Below are 19230 nucleotides of genomic sequence, written 5' to 3' on the forward strand. Positions count from 1 at the left end.
AGTAGCAGGTGGTAAGCATCACAAGTGGGCAGAATGCTGCTACACTCAGGTCATGTTTGCGGGTTTCCCATAGGCATCTGTTTGGTCACTTTGAGAACAGAATGCTGGACTAGAAGGGCCATTGGCCTGATCCAGCAGGCTCCTCTTATGTTCAGTGCTGCGAAACATAATTCTAAATAAATACATTGTGTTCTGAACAAACTGTAGCAAATATTACTTCTTCAACATACCAAAATATTACAGAATATTTTGGCAAACTCTCAGCTTGGGAGTGTAAATATAATTCATTAATATTCAGCTTTAATTGTTTGCATTTCTGTATGACTGAAGTGTTGAAAGGGAGTCATGCCTAATTACTTAATAACTTCTCCCAAAGAATTGTTTTTGTTTACAGCAGCATATCCTAAGACTTCAGGCTTGATAATCTAATCTAATAGTCAGAATTATGTTAAAGTTTGTGAAAATATTTATTTGCTTTTAATGGCTTTTGGTAAAATAACATCAGACGATGAAGAAACCATCTGTTTGCCGGTTATACTCATGTGCAATAGAAAACTTAAATTTGTTTTTAAGATGCACAGTGCAGTATTTCAAGGTCATAATCAGTTTTAATTGCCAGCAAATATAGTTTAATAATTTGAATTTATTTATCTAACAAAAATTATAGTTTGATTGTCATAAAGACAATAAATATTAAAATTATAAATAAAACATGTAAACAATTTAAAACATTTTAAAATAATTAAAATGAACAGTAAAACACATCAATGTTTTGATAGGCTTGCCTAAATACAAATGTTTTAAGTGGGTACAGTAAAGAGTGCAAATCAACATATATTGATAAACTGAAGGTGTTAGGCTATATGTAGTCTGAAGATTGTATTAAGAACAGGAGCTGAAAATTAGGGGTTTAGATTACTAGAGTGCTTATCTAAGGCAACTGGGACTATGCAGAGCATGGATTTTAAAAAAATAAATGCAAAATGATTTAGGAGGAAGTGGAATTGCCCCACTTGAGAGTTCCAAGAACTTTGTGACAGTAAGAGCTGTTTAGCAGACTCCCAGCTGGAAGAGCTGGAAACAGACTCCCAGAAGAGGTGGTGGACTCTCCTTCCTTGGAGCTTTTTAATAAGATGTTAGATGGCCACCTGTCATTTAGTTGGCATTCCTGCACTGCAAGGGGGACTGGATGATTCCCAGGATCCCTTCCACCTCTACGATTTTTGAATGATAACCAAGTCTGCACTTAAATCCCTTCTGCAAAATACTAATATTCTGGCAGCATCCTGTGCCACTACGGATGCATATGGCTGACTGTCCCTCCTTAGAAACATTGCAGAACAGTTAAGTAGAAGGGCTATTATGGGCCCCTCCCTCCCCCCAGCCTGAAGTGATTAAGTGGAGGGACAGGTTGCTCCTGTTTGTGAGAACGTGGCCTTTGTTTCTGTTGTTGCACCAGTTTGCAGCAGATGGGCCCTGAAAGGGAGATTATCACCATTCACTTTTCATTATACAACAAGTAATTTATGCAGACACCTGCTTTTTGGGGGGAGAAATCCTCTGTAAGTTTTCACACTCGCCAGCGATAAGAAGAGTATTATTCTGGGTGGGTTCCCCCCTTTGTATCCTCTCAGCACATACAAATAATGAGTGAAGACAAACAAGACATTTTGTTTAGTTCACAACATTTGGCTGCTGCCGAAGAAGAGTTTGTTTGTCACAGTTACAGGGACAAATTGGAACCGGTCCTTGGCTTTAAGATCTACAGCTGCTCTAATTACATCTAAATGTGCTTGTTAGTCCAGATTAAAATGGCAGCAGGAGACCAGAGCTTTAGGCTCCAAAAGAAAACAAATCTAGCTTCAAAATTAAGACTGCTGTGTACAAGGGAGCATGCAGCAGCTTTTATGGTGAAAATTGGCTTCAAAAACCTGATTGGTACAACTGCCAAAAGCTGTGGGTTTACCCACTCTGAAGTGCTAAATGTGTTTTGTTATCTAAATGTGTGGCTGACTTAACATTGTAGCTAATATCTTAAATCAGGGGTCAGCAACCTTTTTCAGCCATGGGCCAGTCCACCATCCCTCAGACTATGTTGGGGGCTGGACTATATTTTTTGAGGGGGAAATGAACGAATTCCTATGTCCCACAAATAACCCAGAGATGCATTTTAAATAAAAGGACACATTCTACTAATGTAAAAACACACTGATTCCCAGACCGTCCGCGGGCCAGATTTAGAAGGCGATTGGGCCGTATCCGGCCCACGGGCCTTAGGTTGCCTACCCCTGTCTTAAATTAAGGCCACTTTAAAGTCCCTAGCATGTAAAAATGTTACCCTTCTCCAATTGGGGGAGGGATTTGTTCACCTTAATACATGTGACTATGCCAAAATGAGGGGTGTATGAGTGCTAAGGATGCTGTTCTGTCAGCACAGGATTTATCCTTGTACAACAAAATCTCCCCCCCTCCCCCCCCAATCTGTTCTGAAGGTTTCCCAAGCCTCCAGAGTAAATTTGGGGGCAGTGGGATGTACATGAGGGGAATTGTCTCTTTACACTAGTGCTAATCCTTTCATTCACACTTTTATTTAGTTGAATACTGCCCATAGTTTTGACACACGGTTAAATTATAAATGACATTACTTAATTTTTAAAATAGCAGGGAATCAATTAATTTATGATCGGCAGAGGAAAAAATTTTACCCAACGTGCTAAACCATACATCAGAACTGAACCACTGAAATTAATAGACTTAAAAGTCTACTGATTTTAGTGGATCTAGTCCCTATGTATGTATGTGGATACACAACCCAGAATCTCTTTATCTTACAGTAAACATTCTCATAGCATAGTAGTTCGTTCATTTGATCATGAAATAGTGCTTTCAAAAATACATCTGCCCCCAATTCCATCATAGCATAAAATACACAGGCATTACGTACAAGCAAACTATTTACAAATACCTACATTAAGTGTATAAAACACATTCAGTTGTTTTTTTGCAATTATTTTAATTGGTGAAAAATGCTTAAAATCACTCTAATAAAAAGGTTCCCTGAATTATGATGACAGAATTACAGCCCAAACCAGGGGCTCTGTTGACACGCAAGAACTTCTCCCTGTTGACTTCTATGTATCACAGTGATACCTGCAAGTCAATTGAAAGCCCATCCATGCAAGCGCATATGAATCTTAAATCAGTCTTGAGCATTAAAGAGGTGTGTTGCCTCTGTCATCCCCAACCCCTTCTAGGCTCTACCCTCCCCTGTAGAGCAGTCAGTATTTTCAGTTTTGATCAGCTGCTTCCTCTGTTGAATGCACATAATTTTCTTCAGGTGTTGGGGAACAAGAACGTTTTGACGTACAGTTCAGCATTCTGGTGGGAGATGTGTGGGAAATAGAGCAGGAGCAATCTTGAGCACCGCATGTCTGGCAACTCGAACACACAGGAAGAGCTGACTTTGGGGGCTCTGACTCATCTTTGCACTGATTACTGCTAAGAGCAAGCTCTTCTGAAAATTTGCTTTCCTTATTTTGCTGCAGGCTACCTTCTTTCTCTTCCAGGGCACGAGCAAGCATATAACTAACTTTTCTTTGATGGGCCAAAGCTTCCTCCTTATCATTCATCTGTAAAAATCAATAAAAAATATAAACGAACAGTGTATATTTAGTTTTACAAAGATAAAAGAACACCATTAATATGCCCTCTATGAAGCCATACAAGTCACCAACCAAGTCTATCAGCATCCTAATGATATCCTGTGGATTATCCAATTCTTCTATTTTCTTACTGTCAGCGCCGGAAGCAAGCATGCCCATCAACTTTCGCCCCAAGCTTTTCCTATTCCCTTGAAATGTGAAAGCACCTGAGGGGAAAAAATAACATTCACATTTAAGTCCTGATCTTTGAGACATTCTAAACAACAACCACCTTTTTAAAGTCCCAATAAAATTAAGCCTAAAACTAATATACCACTGGAAAACTGAGGCTGTTACCAAACGAAAATAAATGGCGTACATCTATAATCCAGCTTCCAAAAGTACACATGCTTTTTGGTGGTGACTGCTACACTTTTAATAGACAAAATAATAACCAGCACACATAGAACAAAAAGAATAGAGCAAAATGTTCGGCAGTTAAAGTGAATAAACAGAGAACAGTGGAGTGCTAGTAATGAAGGCCAAAATATGCTGATCTTAGATAACATGTTTTGAATCCTCATTCTAAATTAGTTATTCATAGTCTGTTACAGGGATAGCCAATGTGGTGCCCTTCAAACGTTGTTGGGCTTGGACTCCCATTAATCCCACTTGGCAAAACCAAAGGCCAGGGATGATTGGCGCTCCAAAGGTTGGCTACTCCTGCTCTACTATTAAGCTCCAATGTCCTATCAGCACCAGAAAGGCAATAATACAGGGGTGAGAAGAGAAGAAATGTATGCAGGTGCTTGAAAGAGAGAGGAGAAATTGCAATAAACTGGGAGAAAATTATATGAACTTCAAAAAGGAAATGAACTGTTTATTACTTTAGTTCACTCACTGGTGGATGAATCCTCTCCCATCATTCAAAATACTCATTTTTCAAAGCAGATTGCAATCATAAGATCACACTTTTATCATATTGAATATCACCACATGCAAATTATACATGTGCCAGAAAAATGCTTCCTATGGTCTTTTAACTTGACATTTATTTTATTGGACATAATCCAGCATATTTAACACCACCACCAGTTTGGAGAGATTACTCCATAATTTTTCATAGCTGTCTCCTTGTAAAGACCTTTTCCCAGATAATGAATAAGTGAGATTCAGAAGGCTTCAAATTAAGATATCCTCAACTTTGGCTGTGATGTTTGAACAAGACCATTGTGTTTTGAGGTGATATATAAAAGTTCTCTCTGTCTCTCTCTCTCTTTTTTTCTCTCACTCAAGTTCTCTCTTTGATGATGTTATCTGTGATGGCTCATTGATCTACTGCTCTTCATGAGATGAGCCGTAATCAAGCAATTAACATGCATGAACCAGCCTTAAATTCTCTTGGTAGGGACTGCTTTGCTACTCTGTATGCATGCAGCATGGTTAGCTACTATGAAATTCAGGCCACCAAAGGCATGATGTCAAACAGTAGGTTTTAGGTTTATTCGAATAGGTTTTATACAAAACAAAAACTGCAAATTCTGGGCTACTTTCAGTACCACTGAGAATCATGCACATGGAGAAAATTACCATCGTCTTTTATGTTTTTCCAGTTGAATCGTTTCTTGTCTTTTCTGCAGATCTTATTCATCTGTGCGAGTCCCAGCGCCTGGTCCCTCCTCCGCATCAGCTGCTGCTCAAATGCAATTCTGAAGGCATCTGCCATAATATATGCTTCTTCTTTACTCTTCTTCAGAAGCTCAAACTATGTTGTTGTTTTTTAAGATTGAGAGAAGGTTCAGATGACATTCAAAAAAAGAGTGAATGAATCCACATTTTGGAGCTTTTTTAGTCATTCTGTCCCAGTACATTGGTATGGCAACTGCTTCCACAAATGAAGTAGAGCTATACACACACACACACAGTCACTAGGTGACCAGAAAATTTAATTCTAACAATTGACTGGGAAAACCTCTAGTATACTCTGCCACAGGATTGACATTTAACAACAAAACCCATAATAAAAATGGCTGTCCACACATGGAGGCACTTTGTTCTTTGTTTACCATGGAACTGGGCTACACCTTGTGCTAGGATGCAGAATCAATGGTCAGAGTACTAGAGTTGCTACAAAAATAAGTATCACCCACTGCTGCTCCCTATAAAATCCTCCTGCTTAGGCAGCAAACACACCCAGACTTTTTCTCTGTGTGGAACAGCAAACAAGAAAGCAGAGACAGACTTCTAGAAATAATTATTGGCTACCAAACCTCTCCTAGTTGCATGAATGGATTTCATCATTTAGCCTAAAGAGGGCTGCACAAAGATAATGAGATGTGCCTACAAGAAAATGGCATTGATTCAGAACAAACTTCTTCCATTAGAGAATGGGTAGGCAAAGTAAGGCCCACAGGCCAGATTAGGCTAAATTGCCTTCTGGATCCAGCCTGCGGACGGTCCAGGAATCGCTGTGTGGATCGCCAGCCTGCACGTTCTTTCCCTCTCCCTCACATGGCGGCACCTCAGCCTCCTCCCTCCCTCCTCCTGGCTTCTCCCTTCCCTGCCTAGAGGAGGAAGGGGGCTGGGCTTTGTTGATGCCAGCAGCAGCAGCGTTTGAGCAGCCGCCATTTTAAGCAGCCTCTCTCCAGAGCCCTTTCGCGTTCCGCTCATTGTCCTTCTGCCTCTGCCCCTGCCGCCAGCCCCTGCCGCTTGCACAACACAGGTAAGCAGCCACCAGGGCTCGTGGTGATCTTGCATCATTCCCCCCCCCCCAAAAAAAAATATAGTCCGGCCTCCCACAAGGTCTGAGAGACAGTGGACCAGCCCCCTGCTGAAAAAGTTTGCTGACCCCTGCATTAGAGCAAGAAAGATCCATCTTTGGATCCATCCCATTTTGTTTTCATAGGCTACCCTTGTCTAAATATACTCTTATGCATTGGGCCGCGAATACATATACATATATAATATATAATAATAATAATACAAGTTTTAGATATCTGTCATCATAAAAAGGAAAATGCACTGACATATCAGTTGCCTAAACACTGTATTTTTAAGCTTGCATCATTTTGAACAATTTCACACATGACAAGTGCCTTCTACACATCTTCATTAAAAGGGACAACAATGCTACTTTCAGTCCAAGCATAAATACCTCTTGTTTGAGCTGAAGCAGTTGTTTTCGAGTCGCTGCTGACATTTTTGCACAGGAACATGGCTCTCCCTCAAGACCACTGCAAGTGCAGGCTCCAAGTACTGCCAGCTTCAAATTCAAATGCACACCATTCCATTATTGATTATTATTATTATTTTACAAAACACAGAATAAGGGTAGACTTCTACATCTTCATACAAGTTATATTACTGGCTTGGATCCAGAGCGGTCCTTTAGAACAGAAGGACTGCTTCCATTTCCAGAAGTTACTACAATCTAATAGAAGCTCCCATTCATGAAAGGTAGAGACGATTTTCTCTGATTCCCCTTCTGCCTCATGCACCTTCTTCCAGAGTATCCTCCAACTCTCATGGGAAGATTTTCAGGTAGTGTAGGGGGGGGGGGGTCAATGAAAAATCACCTCTCACCTATCCCCCACCCAGCCCCAACATTCCATTACTGCAACTAAAATCAGTATCAAACTCATTATGAGCTCTTGGGCTTTTCTATTTTCAATTTCTCCATTTCACAGCTCGAAAAAAGTTGTAGAAGATCAGCTTGGGGCAGACTGGTCTAGGAAGAAAGAGGGAGCGAGCAATGGTATTTCATGAAGTGGATAAGATCCCAAGTCCAAATGGAGGAGGGAAAATAGTAGCCGAAAGAACTGAAGCCTCTGCCCTTCCACTTCATTCTCAAAGTAACTGGTATCAGCAAAAGACTCAAACACAGCAATTTTAATATACACACCTCAAGTCCTGTTATCTCTGTAAAACCACTCTTGCTAAGGGACATGTTCTCCTGAACAATCTTCTGCTGTTTTGCATCTAGGACAGCGAGAATCTCCAAGTGCTGTTGTCCCAAAACTGTAAAATTAAATATTGAGCAAGGAAACAGTTTGTGAACTTTCCAATCAGCTTCTTTTGCTTCAAATCCTCACTTACGTAATTTTCAAATTTAATAGGGTTTGATTCTTCATTTACTAACTTGTGGGATATACACAAAATAAAGGAGCTTAATTTCTGAACAAAGAGCTCAAGCTCGCCTACAAGTTTATGTTGGAAGCTTCCCTAGTCTCAGATTTTGTGGACTTGGTTGAGGTCACACACTAAGGAGGAAAAGGCTCTTTACAAAGCACTAGTTTTATAATCTCATATACTATGGACTGAAGATTCTGCATTTGAAGCAGGTTTGAAGCTGTGGTTTGCTAAACTATGCTGAAATTATGTGTCAATAAGTGTTGCCAGAGGCAATATTAAACATTGAGGGCCAGTGATGGCGTAGCGGCTTAGAGTGACAGATTAGGACTAGGGAGATTCAGGTTCAAATCCCTTCTCAGCTATGACGCTCAATAGGTGACTTTCAGCCGCTTGCCATCTCACCTAGGCTACCTAGGTGAGTACATGACAATGCTAATCTTATTGCTAACTGCATCAACGCAACATGCAAAATCCTAAATTCCAGTATATTCAGTGGGTAAGAATGCATTATTTCAACATTATGCTTCTAAGCGCGACGTGATGTTCAAATCCTTTCAAGAGTACAAACGAAAGTTTAAGACTAAGACATTCTGTCTAAATGATTTGAAGAACTTTACAATTATATGTTTTAACAACTTGCATTTTGGAAAATACATTTGTTTAACTTACTCTTGGAATATCTTGTTTCTTTTGTGACTTACAATGCAATGGCCTTTGGCTAAAAACAATAAATATTGGACTAATATATTCTGCATCATAGAAAGTTAAACTGAACACAGTACACTTTTCAAAAAAGATTAGTCTTTGCTTTTTTGCATCTAAGACAAAGGTAAGAAACACAATTTCTTTAAAAGGCAAAGAACTGAAAAAGGTGGAGCACACTTACATTCATTTTCAGACTTTAGTGTTTTAACTTCATCAGTTTTCAATTTCAGTGTTTCCTTAAGTGCAGCATTTTCACAATAAATTCTGTTGACAATGGCAACAAATGAAATGTTTTTAAATCATACCTCAAATGTATGCTTCTATATATTGCAAAACTGAGGTATTACTTTGGTATATATACCTGTCATATTTTTCTGCCCAAGACTCTTCTGTATTTTTGAATTTCTCCTCATTAATTTTTATTTCCCACTGTAGAACATTTATTTCCTATAAACAGTAAAATGTTAATATTAGAAGAAAGCAGGACAATATTCCATAATTTGAACATTCCAAACACACCTGACTGTGGACTTAGTGCTCTCCTGTTCACTTTTCCTGATGAAATCTAGGATTGCAGTCAATTGTTTGTCTAAAAATATTGAGTCAGCAACTTTAGATAACTACTGATGAAAGACAAAATGTCTAGGAATGTTCTATGTATCCACACATTCATGCAATCAGTCTACTGCATTAATGTGAAAATCGATTTTCTAGTTTTCACTATTGTGGAGAAAAACTATTGTGGAGAAAAACTCCACTATTGTGGAGAAAAATCTGTGGGCATAGTGTTCGCTAAAAGAGAAGAATCAAACAGTTCTTCCCATGGAAAAAAACCCTCTGTGCTCTGAAACCTCCTAATTATACATACAGACTCATCTTTTCCAATAAGTATTCCAGCAAACTATTACAACTGTACTAAATAAAATATTGTAAATAAAAGACAAATCAACAAAGACGTGCAGTGCAGCGCCATGCATATTTACTGAGAAGTAAATTGCAGTGTTCAGTGGATCTTTTTGCCCAGTAAGGACTGTAGTCTTAAGCATGCTTAGTCCATTGAAATCAAGTATGTTTTGGATTTTTGCTTTAGGGCTGCAATCCCATACACATCTCAGCTATTTTTGCCCCTCTTCAGAGAAAGAATAAGGTATAGTCTTACCTTTTCTAAAGCTCTCTTCTGCTGCTCTGTTTTTTTAAATACTGCTTTAGTATGACAAGTGGCTTTATCCAGCACTGCCTGAGAAATAAAAATTTTAAAAGCTGAACTATTATGTCTCCCATAATATTATGTCTCGCAGATCATGCTAAAAGTGAAAACATATTGTAATGTGTATGGGTTGCTCGTGCGTAAGTTGCCGCCTCTCCAGGCTTTGTTGCCTTGCTAAACCTTTCAGTCTGGGCAGCCTTTCACTTCGTGGCTGCCTCAGTTGCTAGCAGAATCCGTCAGTGGGCGTTTCTTAAATCTTTTCCAACATAAAAGTTGTTTGACACCCAGTCTCCTCCTACTCTCTCTGCGCGGAAGTCTTCTGCGCAGGGTGGGCGTGGGTAGCGGAGGACCCGTGCTCTCCCCGCTGGTGTCCGGTGAAGAGTCCTGGAGCCCTCTCACCGATTCCCCCATCAGCCCCTCTATATCCCTGGTGTTGCACTGATTTGCTTCCCCATCTGCGGAGCTGCCTCTCTCCCTGCTGGGCCCTTCTCCAGCATCATTTGAGAGCCTTCCCTCCGCCTCTAGCTCCGATGTCAGTTCCCTGACACATATGTATCAATCATTGGCAGACTTTGAGCTCTCAAATTTCAGAGGCTCCCCACTGCCTCTCACACTCTCATACAACACTGTTATGGCGCCCCCTGCAGAGCAGAACCCAGTGCATCTGAACTGGTCGCGCTACCCTAAAACTGCCTCTGCATCAATTAAGGAACCTGTCACCAACTTAAGTAATAAAACCATTAACAGTGAAGAACAGCTGTCTCATTTGAAAACAGTACATGTACAATTTGAAAAATGCTACATTACAAATTTCATGTAAATTCATATATATTAGTAAGTTACCATGCTCTGCAGAATTTTTAGTGCTTGCTCTTTGCCTTCAAGTTGTCTTTGAGATGCTTCCAATTCAACTCTTAAAACTTCTATTTCCTGGGTATGAATAAAGTCACGTTGAGTAAACAAAAATATTGGGCATCATACAGAGACTTTCTGCTATGTGTGGATGGTACACCCGCTTGTGTCATTGAAAGGATTTCTCCCTCAGGCTGCAGCCCCATCTCCAAACCATATTCCACACTGTTCTGGAGGGTTCCCTGGCCAGCAGGAGAGGCTCCTGCTTAAACCATCAACCAAGGCGGCTTCAGTGCCATAACCAGGCCTAAAGCCAGACCAAAATGGATCCAGAAAATCCACTTCCTCCAAATATGGGTGAAGCTGGGCTTCTACTACTCTCTCAACACCTTGCCCCATACTTGCTATTGCTTCTGGGTCTAGGGACACCCAATTAGTGAGAAAAATAAGGTTCCAAATTAAGTCTTACCAAGACAGGCACTTACCTCTTCAGCTTCTTGAAGGTGTTGTATTAATTCTTCATTTGATGCCTCAGAGTTAGTTTCTGTGTGCATTCATAATAAAAAAAGCATCCTGGTTTGAAACTAATAGGATGACATGCTTATTTCTAAGTGCTTATTTAAAACATTAAAAAAAGAACTTGAAACCAGCTCTTTCTCAAAACTATGTTTGGTAATTTGCCCTCCCATTGAACTTTTATGTAATAAGCATTTAATACACCACTTCTTAAGTTTCAAGAAATAGCATCTGATTGTTGGAAGGAGAGAAAAAACCCACATTGGGCATCTCCCAATGGCGGAGGGGGGGAAAAGGATGCAAAAGAACTTTAGATCAAAAGGTAAAGTTAAATCAACACTAACTTATTTAATGGCTAACCACACATTTGTCTGTCTCCATGCTGAGCTGTCCAGCATATGAGGTGCGGTAAAGCACCCGACTCAGGCAATGGAGGCAAAAGAGATGGTTTCCTCCCCAAAGAGAGATGGTTTCCTCCCCAAAATGGACTCTCACTCACGTTACAATCCAGTAAGACGCTACTGTACACTGCGGCCTCAGAGATAAATGAGACTACATTAATCTCTTTCATGCTTGGTATCTACAAGCTGGGCTACATCATTAGAAGCCTAGCACCCAAATGGCTGAGTCAACAAACAGTCCACACTACTGCTTCCAGAAAACACACACACCACTGGCAAGAAGCAGGCATTCTGGTTTGCAGAGAACGCTTTGCGGAACAGCCTGGCTCCCACCAACTTTGGTGAGAGCTGCAGTGTTCTAGCAGCAGAAGTGGTGAGGGCTGAGCCCATTCAGCAGATGGGGCAGGAGGCGGCAATTCCCGGTTTACCTCAGGTGACAAAATGGGATGGGCCATCCATGTCTCCATGCATGCGTGGAACTATGTTTCAAGAGATGTATAAACAAAAGAAAAACTTGGGACACATGCACTCTAATGGAAATTCCTTTAAAAAAAAAAAGTAAAACTGAGGTGGGGAGGGGAGTTCACCAAAAGGCAAAGCTAGAAAGTGAAACATCAGAGAGCAGCTGACCTCTTTTAAAAAGGAACGAGGGGGGCGGGGAATGCAATACTCAAAGGACAAATTTCAAAATAACTGCCTGCAACACTTGCACAGTCATAATCCATACAGAACTCCAACTTGCGCTGGAAGCAATAGTTTTCTGGGAGAAGGAAATTGTATTTCCTCAGCAACATCCAGTTATTGTTTTGAATATTTGAAAAATGAGTTTCCTCCCCAAAATGGACTCTCACTCACGTTACAATCCAGTGAGACGCTACTGTACACTGCGGCCTCAGAGATAAATGAGACTACATTAATCTCTTTCATGCTTGGTATCTACAAGCTGGGCTACATCATTAGAAGCCTAGCACCCAAATGGCTGAGTCAACAAATAAGTGCTTAGTGTGCTGACTGATACGCCAGTCCCTGTACAGCACTGTTTACAACTTATATAAAGCCTTAAATAATGCCTCCTCTCCTCTCTTGTGATCCACTGGAATCTCTCGTTTTTTACAGGAAAACTCGTAAAATAGTATGTCTTAACTGATGCAAGGTCTAATATTTTGAATTCAGTTATTATAGCTTCTGTTTAAGTCAACATGCTTAAGCACACACAACTGGGTCAACGCTATCCATCATACATATATCTTACATTCCTTATTTTTGTTTTGAACACGTATAGGTGAAACGCTCAGTATAACTGAAAATTTGAAACCAGCATTTTAGGTAGTACAATAAACTGTTTCACCTGCTGCTCTATATTTGTTGTTCTGTGGTACTTACATGCTTCTGGAGATGTTTATGAATTAAGTATCTTAATAGCAACATTTACGTGCTGTATGAAGAATACTAAATGGTCCAAAAATTTGGATTGAACTTAAACCTTACCAGAGCTGTTTTGGCGGTTGCAGCTATGAAACGCATTGATTCCCATTTTTTTGACTGACGTGTCATTCAAACTGTTACACCTTGAGCAACGAAAAACTGTTGCATCACATTCTTCTCCTTTTTTTGGCAGCATAAACGGACTGAAGCTTTTCCTTGCTGAACCTCTTCTAGGCATACCTGGGTGTACGTTGAAGCTTTCTGGTTCATACATATCACTTTGCCTTCTAATGAGTCCATTTCCCAAATCTCCACATGCCATGTCATCATCTTCACCTTCTGAGGTCATAACCAGTTTGTTCTGCAATGACACTGCTTCACTCATTGGCAACACAAATAGCTTCTTATTTCAAGCTAGCAGTGCCTTTGTTAAAATACAAAAGCTTTGTTTAAACACAAACACGTCAGGGAAAGTTGTGCTGGAAAATAAAGTAATAAAAACGAATAATTATGTTATAACAAAACTAAAGATGTATCGGTTTTTTTAACAGAAACAGTCATTTCTAGACAGCAGCAAATAGTTTTTTTACACTGTACTAAGATTTTCCTAAATAACCCATGCTTCTTGTCGAAGAGATTACTAATTACAGGAAGCATTTCCTGCAAATTAAACACATGTATTGTTAGTACTGATTTCAAAGCACGACTGCAAAATAAGATTCCAAGAACTTAAAAGCATATCAGTGTAATCTTATGCCTTGCTGGCAGGACCATAAACACACCCAGCCACTTTGTTTACTTTAAAATGTAATAAAAAAGAAAGCATTGTTTAACTTACAATCCAACAACTGCAAAAGTCACATCAAGACCTATGTGGAATTGAGTTCTTGTATGAAACATGCATATTACACTATGTTATTGCTTTCCTAATTCTCTTTAATAGAATCCAGCCATTTATAACATCCTCACAAAGGAACTCTGAATACTTGGCTGCTTTTTTTTTTAGCAAATAATGTTAAGAGGAAGCATTTATAGAAAACCTTCTCTTCATTAAAAATGTCTTCTTATGCTATTTTTGCACACGGACATTTAACTTTAGTAAACCATTTTGAATGTGTGCTGCTTGTTTTAAGAAAATAAAATGGAACTTCTGTTCACCTACCCTTTAGAGATTGATTTAGACAAAAATATAGTGATAGGAAGAGCTTGTTTTCTGCACATCCATTGTAAATCTCACAGTATGAACCAAGGTGATGAGTAACATTGTGTATACATTGTCCCATAACGCTTACAATTTAGGCACACTTAATTTGGGGTGCCAGGGAAGGAAGCTAGTTCGTTAACATGTAGCCTTAGTTGGTCTCTAAGGTGCTACTGGACAATTTTTAATTTTTAAAAATTTATTTTGCCTGCCTCAGACCAACACACTACCTACTTGAATCTAGAAATATAGAATCACAGAATCATAGAATTGTAGAGTTGGAAGGGACCTGGAGGATCATCCACTCCAACCCCCTGCAGTGCAGGAATAGGCAGCTGTCCCATACGGGGATCAAACCTGCAACCTTAGGGTTATCAGAACCACACTTGTATCAACAAAAAGCATTAAGCACTGCTCATTTCTCATTAGAATGCCACACAGTTTTATATTTGAAACAACAAGCATTTTATATTTATCAAGTACACAATGAGCAAAACATATTTATCTGCAGGTATAAACCACAGAGCCTAGGGCTTGCCGATCAGAAGGTCAGCGGTTCGAATCCCCATGACGGGGTGAGCTCCCATTGCTCGGTCCCTGCTCCTACCAACCTAGCAGTTCGAAATCAAAAGTGCAAGTAGATAAATAGGTACCACTCCGAGGGAATCGGCGTTTCTGTGCGCTGCTCTGGTTCGCCAGAAGCGGCTTAGTCATGCTAGCCACATGACCCGGAAGCTGTCTATGGACAAACGCCGATTCCCTCGGCCTATAGAGTAAGATGAGCGCCGCAACCCCAGAGTTGTCTGCGACTGGACCTAATGGTCAGGGGTCCCTTTACCTTTACTTATATAGCTAGCAGGTAAGTGGCTGTGGCTCAGTGATAGAGCATCTGCTTTCCATGCAAAAGATCCCAGGCTTCATCCCCAGCACCTCTAGGTAGGGCTGGGAGAGAGGCTTGTTTGAAATCCTGAATTGCTCCCAATCAGTGCATACAATGTTGAGCTAGATGGACCCATTGTCTGACTCACTATAAGGCAGTTTCCTGATGTCTTAACATTCCATGGTGGATCCAATACAGTGGTACCTTGGGTTAAATACTTAATTCGTTCCGGAGGTTCGTACTTAACCTGAAACTGTTCTTAACCTGAAGCACCACTTTAGCTAATGGGGCCTCCCGCTGCTGCCATGCCGCCGGAGCACAATTTCTGTTCTTATCCTGAAGCAAAGTTCTTAACCTGAGGTAATATTTCTGGGTTAGCGGAGTCTGTAACCTGAAGCGTATGTAATCCGAGGTACCACTGGATTGCAAAACACCCCTTATTGCTGCATAACTACACAGCAACAGGCATTTTATATTTATAATGTACACAGTTATAAGATTCTTCATATTTATGTACAGTGGTACCATGGGTTACATACGCTTCAGGTTACAGACTCTGCTTATCCCAGAAATATTACCTCAGGTTAAGAACCTTGCTTCAGGATGGGAACAGAAATTGCGCTCTGGCGGCGCGGCAGCAGCAGGAGGCCCCATAGCTAAAGTGGTGCTTCAGGTTAAGAACAGTTTCAGGTTAAGTATGAACCTCCGGAACGAATTAAGTACTTAACCTGAGGTACTACTGTTCAGTTGTAGCTGGCAGAAAAGCCAAAAATGCATGGACCCAAGATTACAGAACATACCTACCGTATTTTTCGCTCTATAACACGCACCCGACCATAACACGCACATAGTTTTTAGAGGAGGAAAATCCGTAGGCATGCCACCTGTAGGCATTTCCTCCATAACACGCACAGACATTTCCCCTTACTTTCTAGGAGGAAAAAAGTGAGTGTTATGGTGCAAAAAATACAGTACCTTATCATACAATGGGTCCCCTTTACTTATTTTAGGGGCTTCCCAGAATAAATAACTTATCCTCTAATTATCTCTTTCATGGGTAGCTCTGTTGACTAGAGTGTGATGCTGACAATGTCAAGGTTGCGTGTTCGATCTTGCCTAAGGGCCAGCTGCATATTCCTGCGTTGCAGGGGGATAGACTAGATGATTCTCAGGGTCCCTTCCAACTCTGTGATTCCATCTATCAATTATGACAACACCTTAAGCAGGTCTTTCTCTTCTGTTTCCCCCCACTTTTCTTTAAAAATCTGTATGCCCAACCAACATTCAACAGGTGCATCACTGGCGTCTCCACACAGGGCAAAACTGTGGTCTGCTGAATGTCTCCCTTTGCCACCAATATTAAAAGGTACAGGAAAGAACGGCAAGGAAAGCTCCCCGTCCGAGTTGCAGGGGCAACGCAAAATCTCACAGGGCGCCTGAGCCGGGCGCACGCAGCTCCCGCCAACGCGAATTCTGACTAAAAAGAGAACGCGAAGCTTTACGAAGAAGTGTGCATGCACACGAAAGCCTATACCCAGAACAAACTTAGTTGGTCTCTAAGGTGCTACTGGACCATTTTTTAGTTTTCTTTATTTATTTCCACTTTAATAATAATAATAATAATAAATTTTATTTATATCCCGCCCTCCCCAGCCGAAGCCGGGCTCAGGGCGGCTAACAACAATAAAACAGTATAAAAGTATAACATAAACAACACTCTAAAATCATTCATTGTAAAATTAATTAATTCAGGCCACTGGCAACCATTGGGCCAGAGCTCCGCGAAGATTGCCGAGGGAGGGAGTCAGGCTGTGCCCTGGCCAAAGGCCTGGCGGAACAACTCTGTCTTGCAGGCCCTGCGGAAAGATGTCAAGTCCCGCAGGGCCCTGGTCTCTTGTGACAGAGTGTTCCACCAGATCGGAGCCACAGCCGAAAAAGCCCTGGCTCTAGTTGAGGCCAGCCTAACTTCTCTGTGGCCTGGGACCTTCAAGATGTTTTTATTTGAAGACCGTAAGTTTCTCTGTGGGGCATACCAGGAGAGGCGGTCCCGTAGGTACGAGGGTCCTAGGCCGTATAGGGCTTTAAAGGTTAAAACCAGCACCTTAAATCTGATCCTGTACTCCACCGGGAGCCAGTGCAGCTGGTGTAGCACCGGATGAATGTGATCTCGTAGCGAAGACCCCGTAAGGAGTCTCGCCGCGGCATTCTGCACCCGCTGGAGTTTCTGGGTCAGTCTCAAGGGCAGCCCCACGTAGAGCGAGTTACAATAGTCCAATCTGGAGGTGACCGTCGCGTGGATCACAGTGGCCAGGTCAGGGCGAGAGAGGTAAGGAGCCAACTGCTTAGCTTGGCGGAGATGGAAAAATGCCGCCTTTGTTATAGCTGCAATCTGCGCCTCCATGGAAAGAGCGCGTAGCGCGAGCCTCCCGGGCTTCCCTCCGCGCCACTTGCACAGAACCCCGACGCCCCACGGCTCGGGCCCCCTTTCCCTCTCCCGAGGGGCCGAGCTTTCAAGAGCTGCGGGCCTCCGCGCGCAAGCCAAGCCCGCCGCAGACCCACCTGGCCGGCGAGGCGAGCAGGGCTTCCTCCTTCCCTCCAGTCCAGCCGTCGCCCTTCCCGGTCCGTCCCTCTGTTCCTCCCGGCCTCTCTCCGGGGCAGGGCTCCACCTGCCCGCCTACCCCAACTAGCCCTCCCTTCCCCGCAGCTAGAGGAGGAACCTGCAGAGTCAAGAGTGGGCACGGTAATAGAAAAAGCTTGTTGCAAAGATCAATCTAACTGGCCCATTAGTTTTTTAAGGTGCCGCCCACAAACCTCTGTGCCGTTGCAGCAGGAAGAAATGGTACCTGACCCTAAGTTATACCCGTCTGCTGCGAGGCAGTGGGGTTTTTTTGGGGGGGTGTATTTGTTTCATTGCATTTTTATACTTTTTCCCTCCAAGGAGCTTAAAGGGGCGTACGAGGTTCTCCCCATTTTATCCTCACAACAAACACCCTGTGAAGGCAGCGACTGGCCCAAGGTCAGTCCTAGTGGGCTTCATGGCTGAGTGGGGATTTACCTGGGAGGTCCTCATGGAATACCCTCCCCAGAGAGGCATATTTGGTGTCTATGTTCCTGTCCAAATACAGTGCCAATCAGGGTCGCATTTAGGTTCAATGAGGCCCTAAGCTACTGAACGTAATGGGGCCCTTTATATGTCCAGCTGTCCTTTGTCAACAACAAATTGTCACTGTTTTTTGTGTTGAATATATGCTATATGGTAATTTATGGACCCACAAAACACTGTTGCTGTATGTAGGTTTTGTTTTAGTTTTTTATCTTATATTTTGGAAATGTAGCAGTACATCCAGGTTTTTTCCCCTTTATTTTTTTTGGGGGGGGCCTCCAAGAGAGTAGGGCCCTAAGCTATAGCTTGCTTAGCTTATATGTAAATCTGGCACTGGTGCCAATACAGTGGTACCTCTGGTTACGAACGCTTCAGGTTACGAGCTCTGCTAACCCGGAAGTAGCTGCTCCTGGTTGCGAACTTTGCCCCAGGATGCGAACGGAAATCGTGTGCCAGAGGCGCATGTGCAGCGGGAGGCCCCATTAGCAAAAGCACGCCTCAGGTTAAGAACGGACCGCCAGAACAAATTAAGTTCGTAACCAGAGGTACCACTGTACAGTGCAATCCTGAAATTCTCATCTTCCCTTACAGGAAATGCTAGCTGGGACTGATGGGAGTCAGAGGCTTCAATACCTAGAGGGCACCTCAAGAGCTTTTTATCAGGCATTTTCATCTGCATGTTGTGCGTTGAACGGTGGTTCAGAATAAGCATTTGAAAGGTGCATACAATGCAATCTCATGCAAAAACAAATTAAGGGAGATTATCTAAATTCAGGCAATTAATCGTATGAAGCTGCCTTACACCATTAGATCATTAGTCCATCTAGATCAGTATGTAGTGGCAACAGCTCAAGATTTTATAAATGACCTAGAAGATTGAGCATGTTCCTTCAGTTTCAACTGCCAACAAGCAAGCTTAACGAGTAAAATTAGAGATCAAGATGAGTTTTTAAAGGAGGACTGGAACATGTTTGCAGCTTATTTAAAAAATTAATGTAAACATGTTAAAACATAAGTAGGTATGGAGTAATAACAGCAGTAAAATACATATAGGAGAATATTATGGAGGAGATAAGGTATAGAGTAATTAGAATATGCATCAATATTACAATACTTGGGGAAACCATGGAGTGGTGGAGGGGAAGTAATACTAATTGAATGTTAACTG

The 19230-nt window shown here is 41.7% G+C and overlaps 1 protein-coding gene across 4 annotated transcripts; it reads right to left on the reverse strand.

Moving 5' to 3' along the window:
- Positions 1 to 1537: 1537 nt before the first annotated feature.
- On the reverse strand, positions 1538 to 17674 carry CCDC125 (coiled-coil domain containing 125). Of its 4 annotated transcripts, none has more exons than XM_083465355.1 (12): positions 17519 to 17674; positions 12942 to 13239; positions 11022 to 11080; positions 10528 to 10614; positions 9637 to 9714; positions 8839 to 8924; positions 8659 to 8741; positions 7543 to 7658; positions 6796 to 6903; positions 5232 to 5406; positions 3735 to 3868; positions 1538 to 3629 (listed from the first exon to the last, which is right to left on the reverse strand). In XM_083465355.1, exons 2-12 carry the CDS (start codon positions 13225 to 13227, stop codon positions 3288 to 3290), a joined length of 1554 nt encoding a protein of 517 aa, XP_083321481.1. In that variant the 5' UTR covers positions 13228 to 13239; positions 17519 to 17674; the 3' UTR covers positions 1538 to 3287. The 4 variants fall into 4 exon arrangements, with proteins under 4 accessions (XP_083321481.1, XP_083321480.1, XP_083321479.1 ...); XM_083465354.1 differs by having other exon boundaries at positions 12942 to 13302; XM_083465353.1 differs by having other exon boundaries at positions 12942 to 13357.
- Positions 17675 to 19230: the final 1556 nt, after the last annotated feature.

The sequence above is a fragment of the Podarcis liolepis genome (genome assembly GCF_965112155.1).
Source record: "Podarcis liolepis genome assembly, chromosome: 11".
In the NCBI taxonomy this organism is placed as follows: Eukaryota; Metazoa; Chordata; class Lepidosauria; order Squamata; family Lacertidae; genus Podarcis; species Podarcis liolepis.

Bases quoted from the DNA above. Each gene is read 5' to 3' on its own strand.
- CCDC125 (XM_083465354.1), bottom strand. From the start codon at position 13,263: ATGAGTGAAGCAGTGTCATTGCAGAACAAACTGGTTATGACCTCAGAA. The intron at 11,081-12,941 runs GTAAGGTTTAAG...GAATGCACACAG, and splicing joins CAACCGCCAAAACAGCTCTG to AAACTAACTCTGAGGCATCA. The intron at 8,742-8,838 runs GTATATATACCA...CATTGTCAACAG, and splicing joins TGGGCAGAAAAATATGACAG to AATTTATTGTGAAAATGCTG.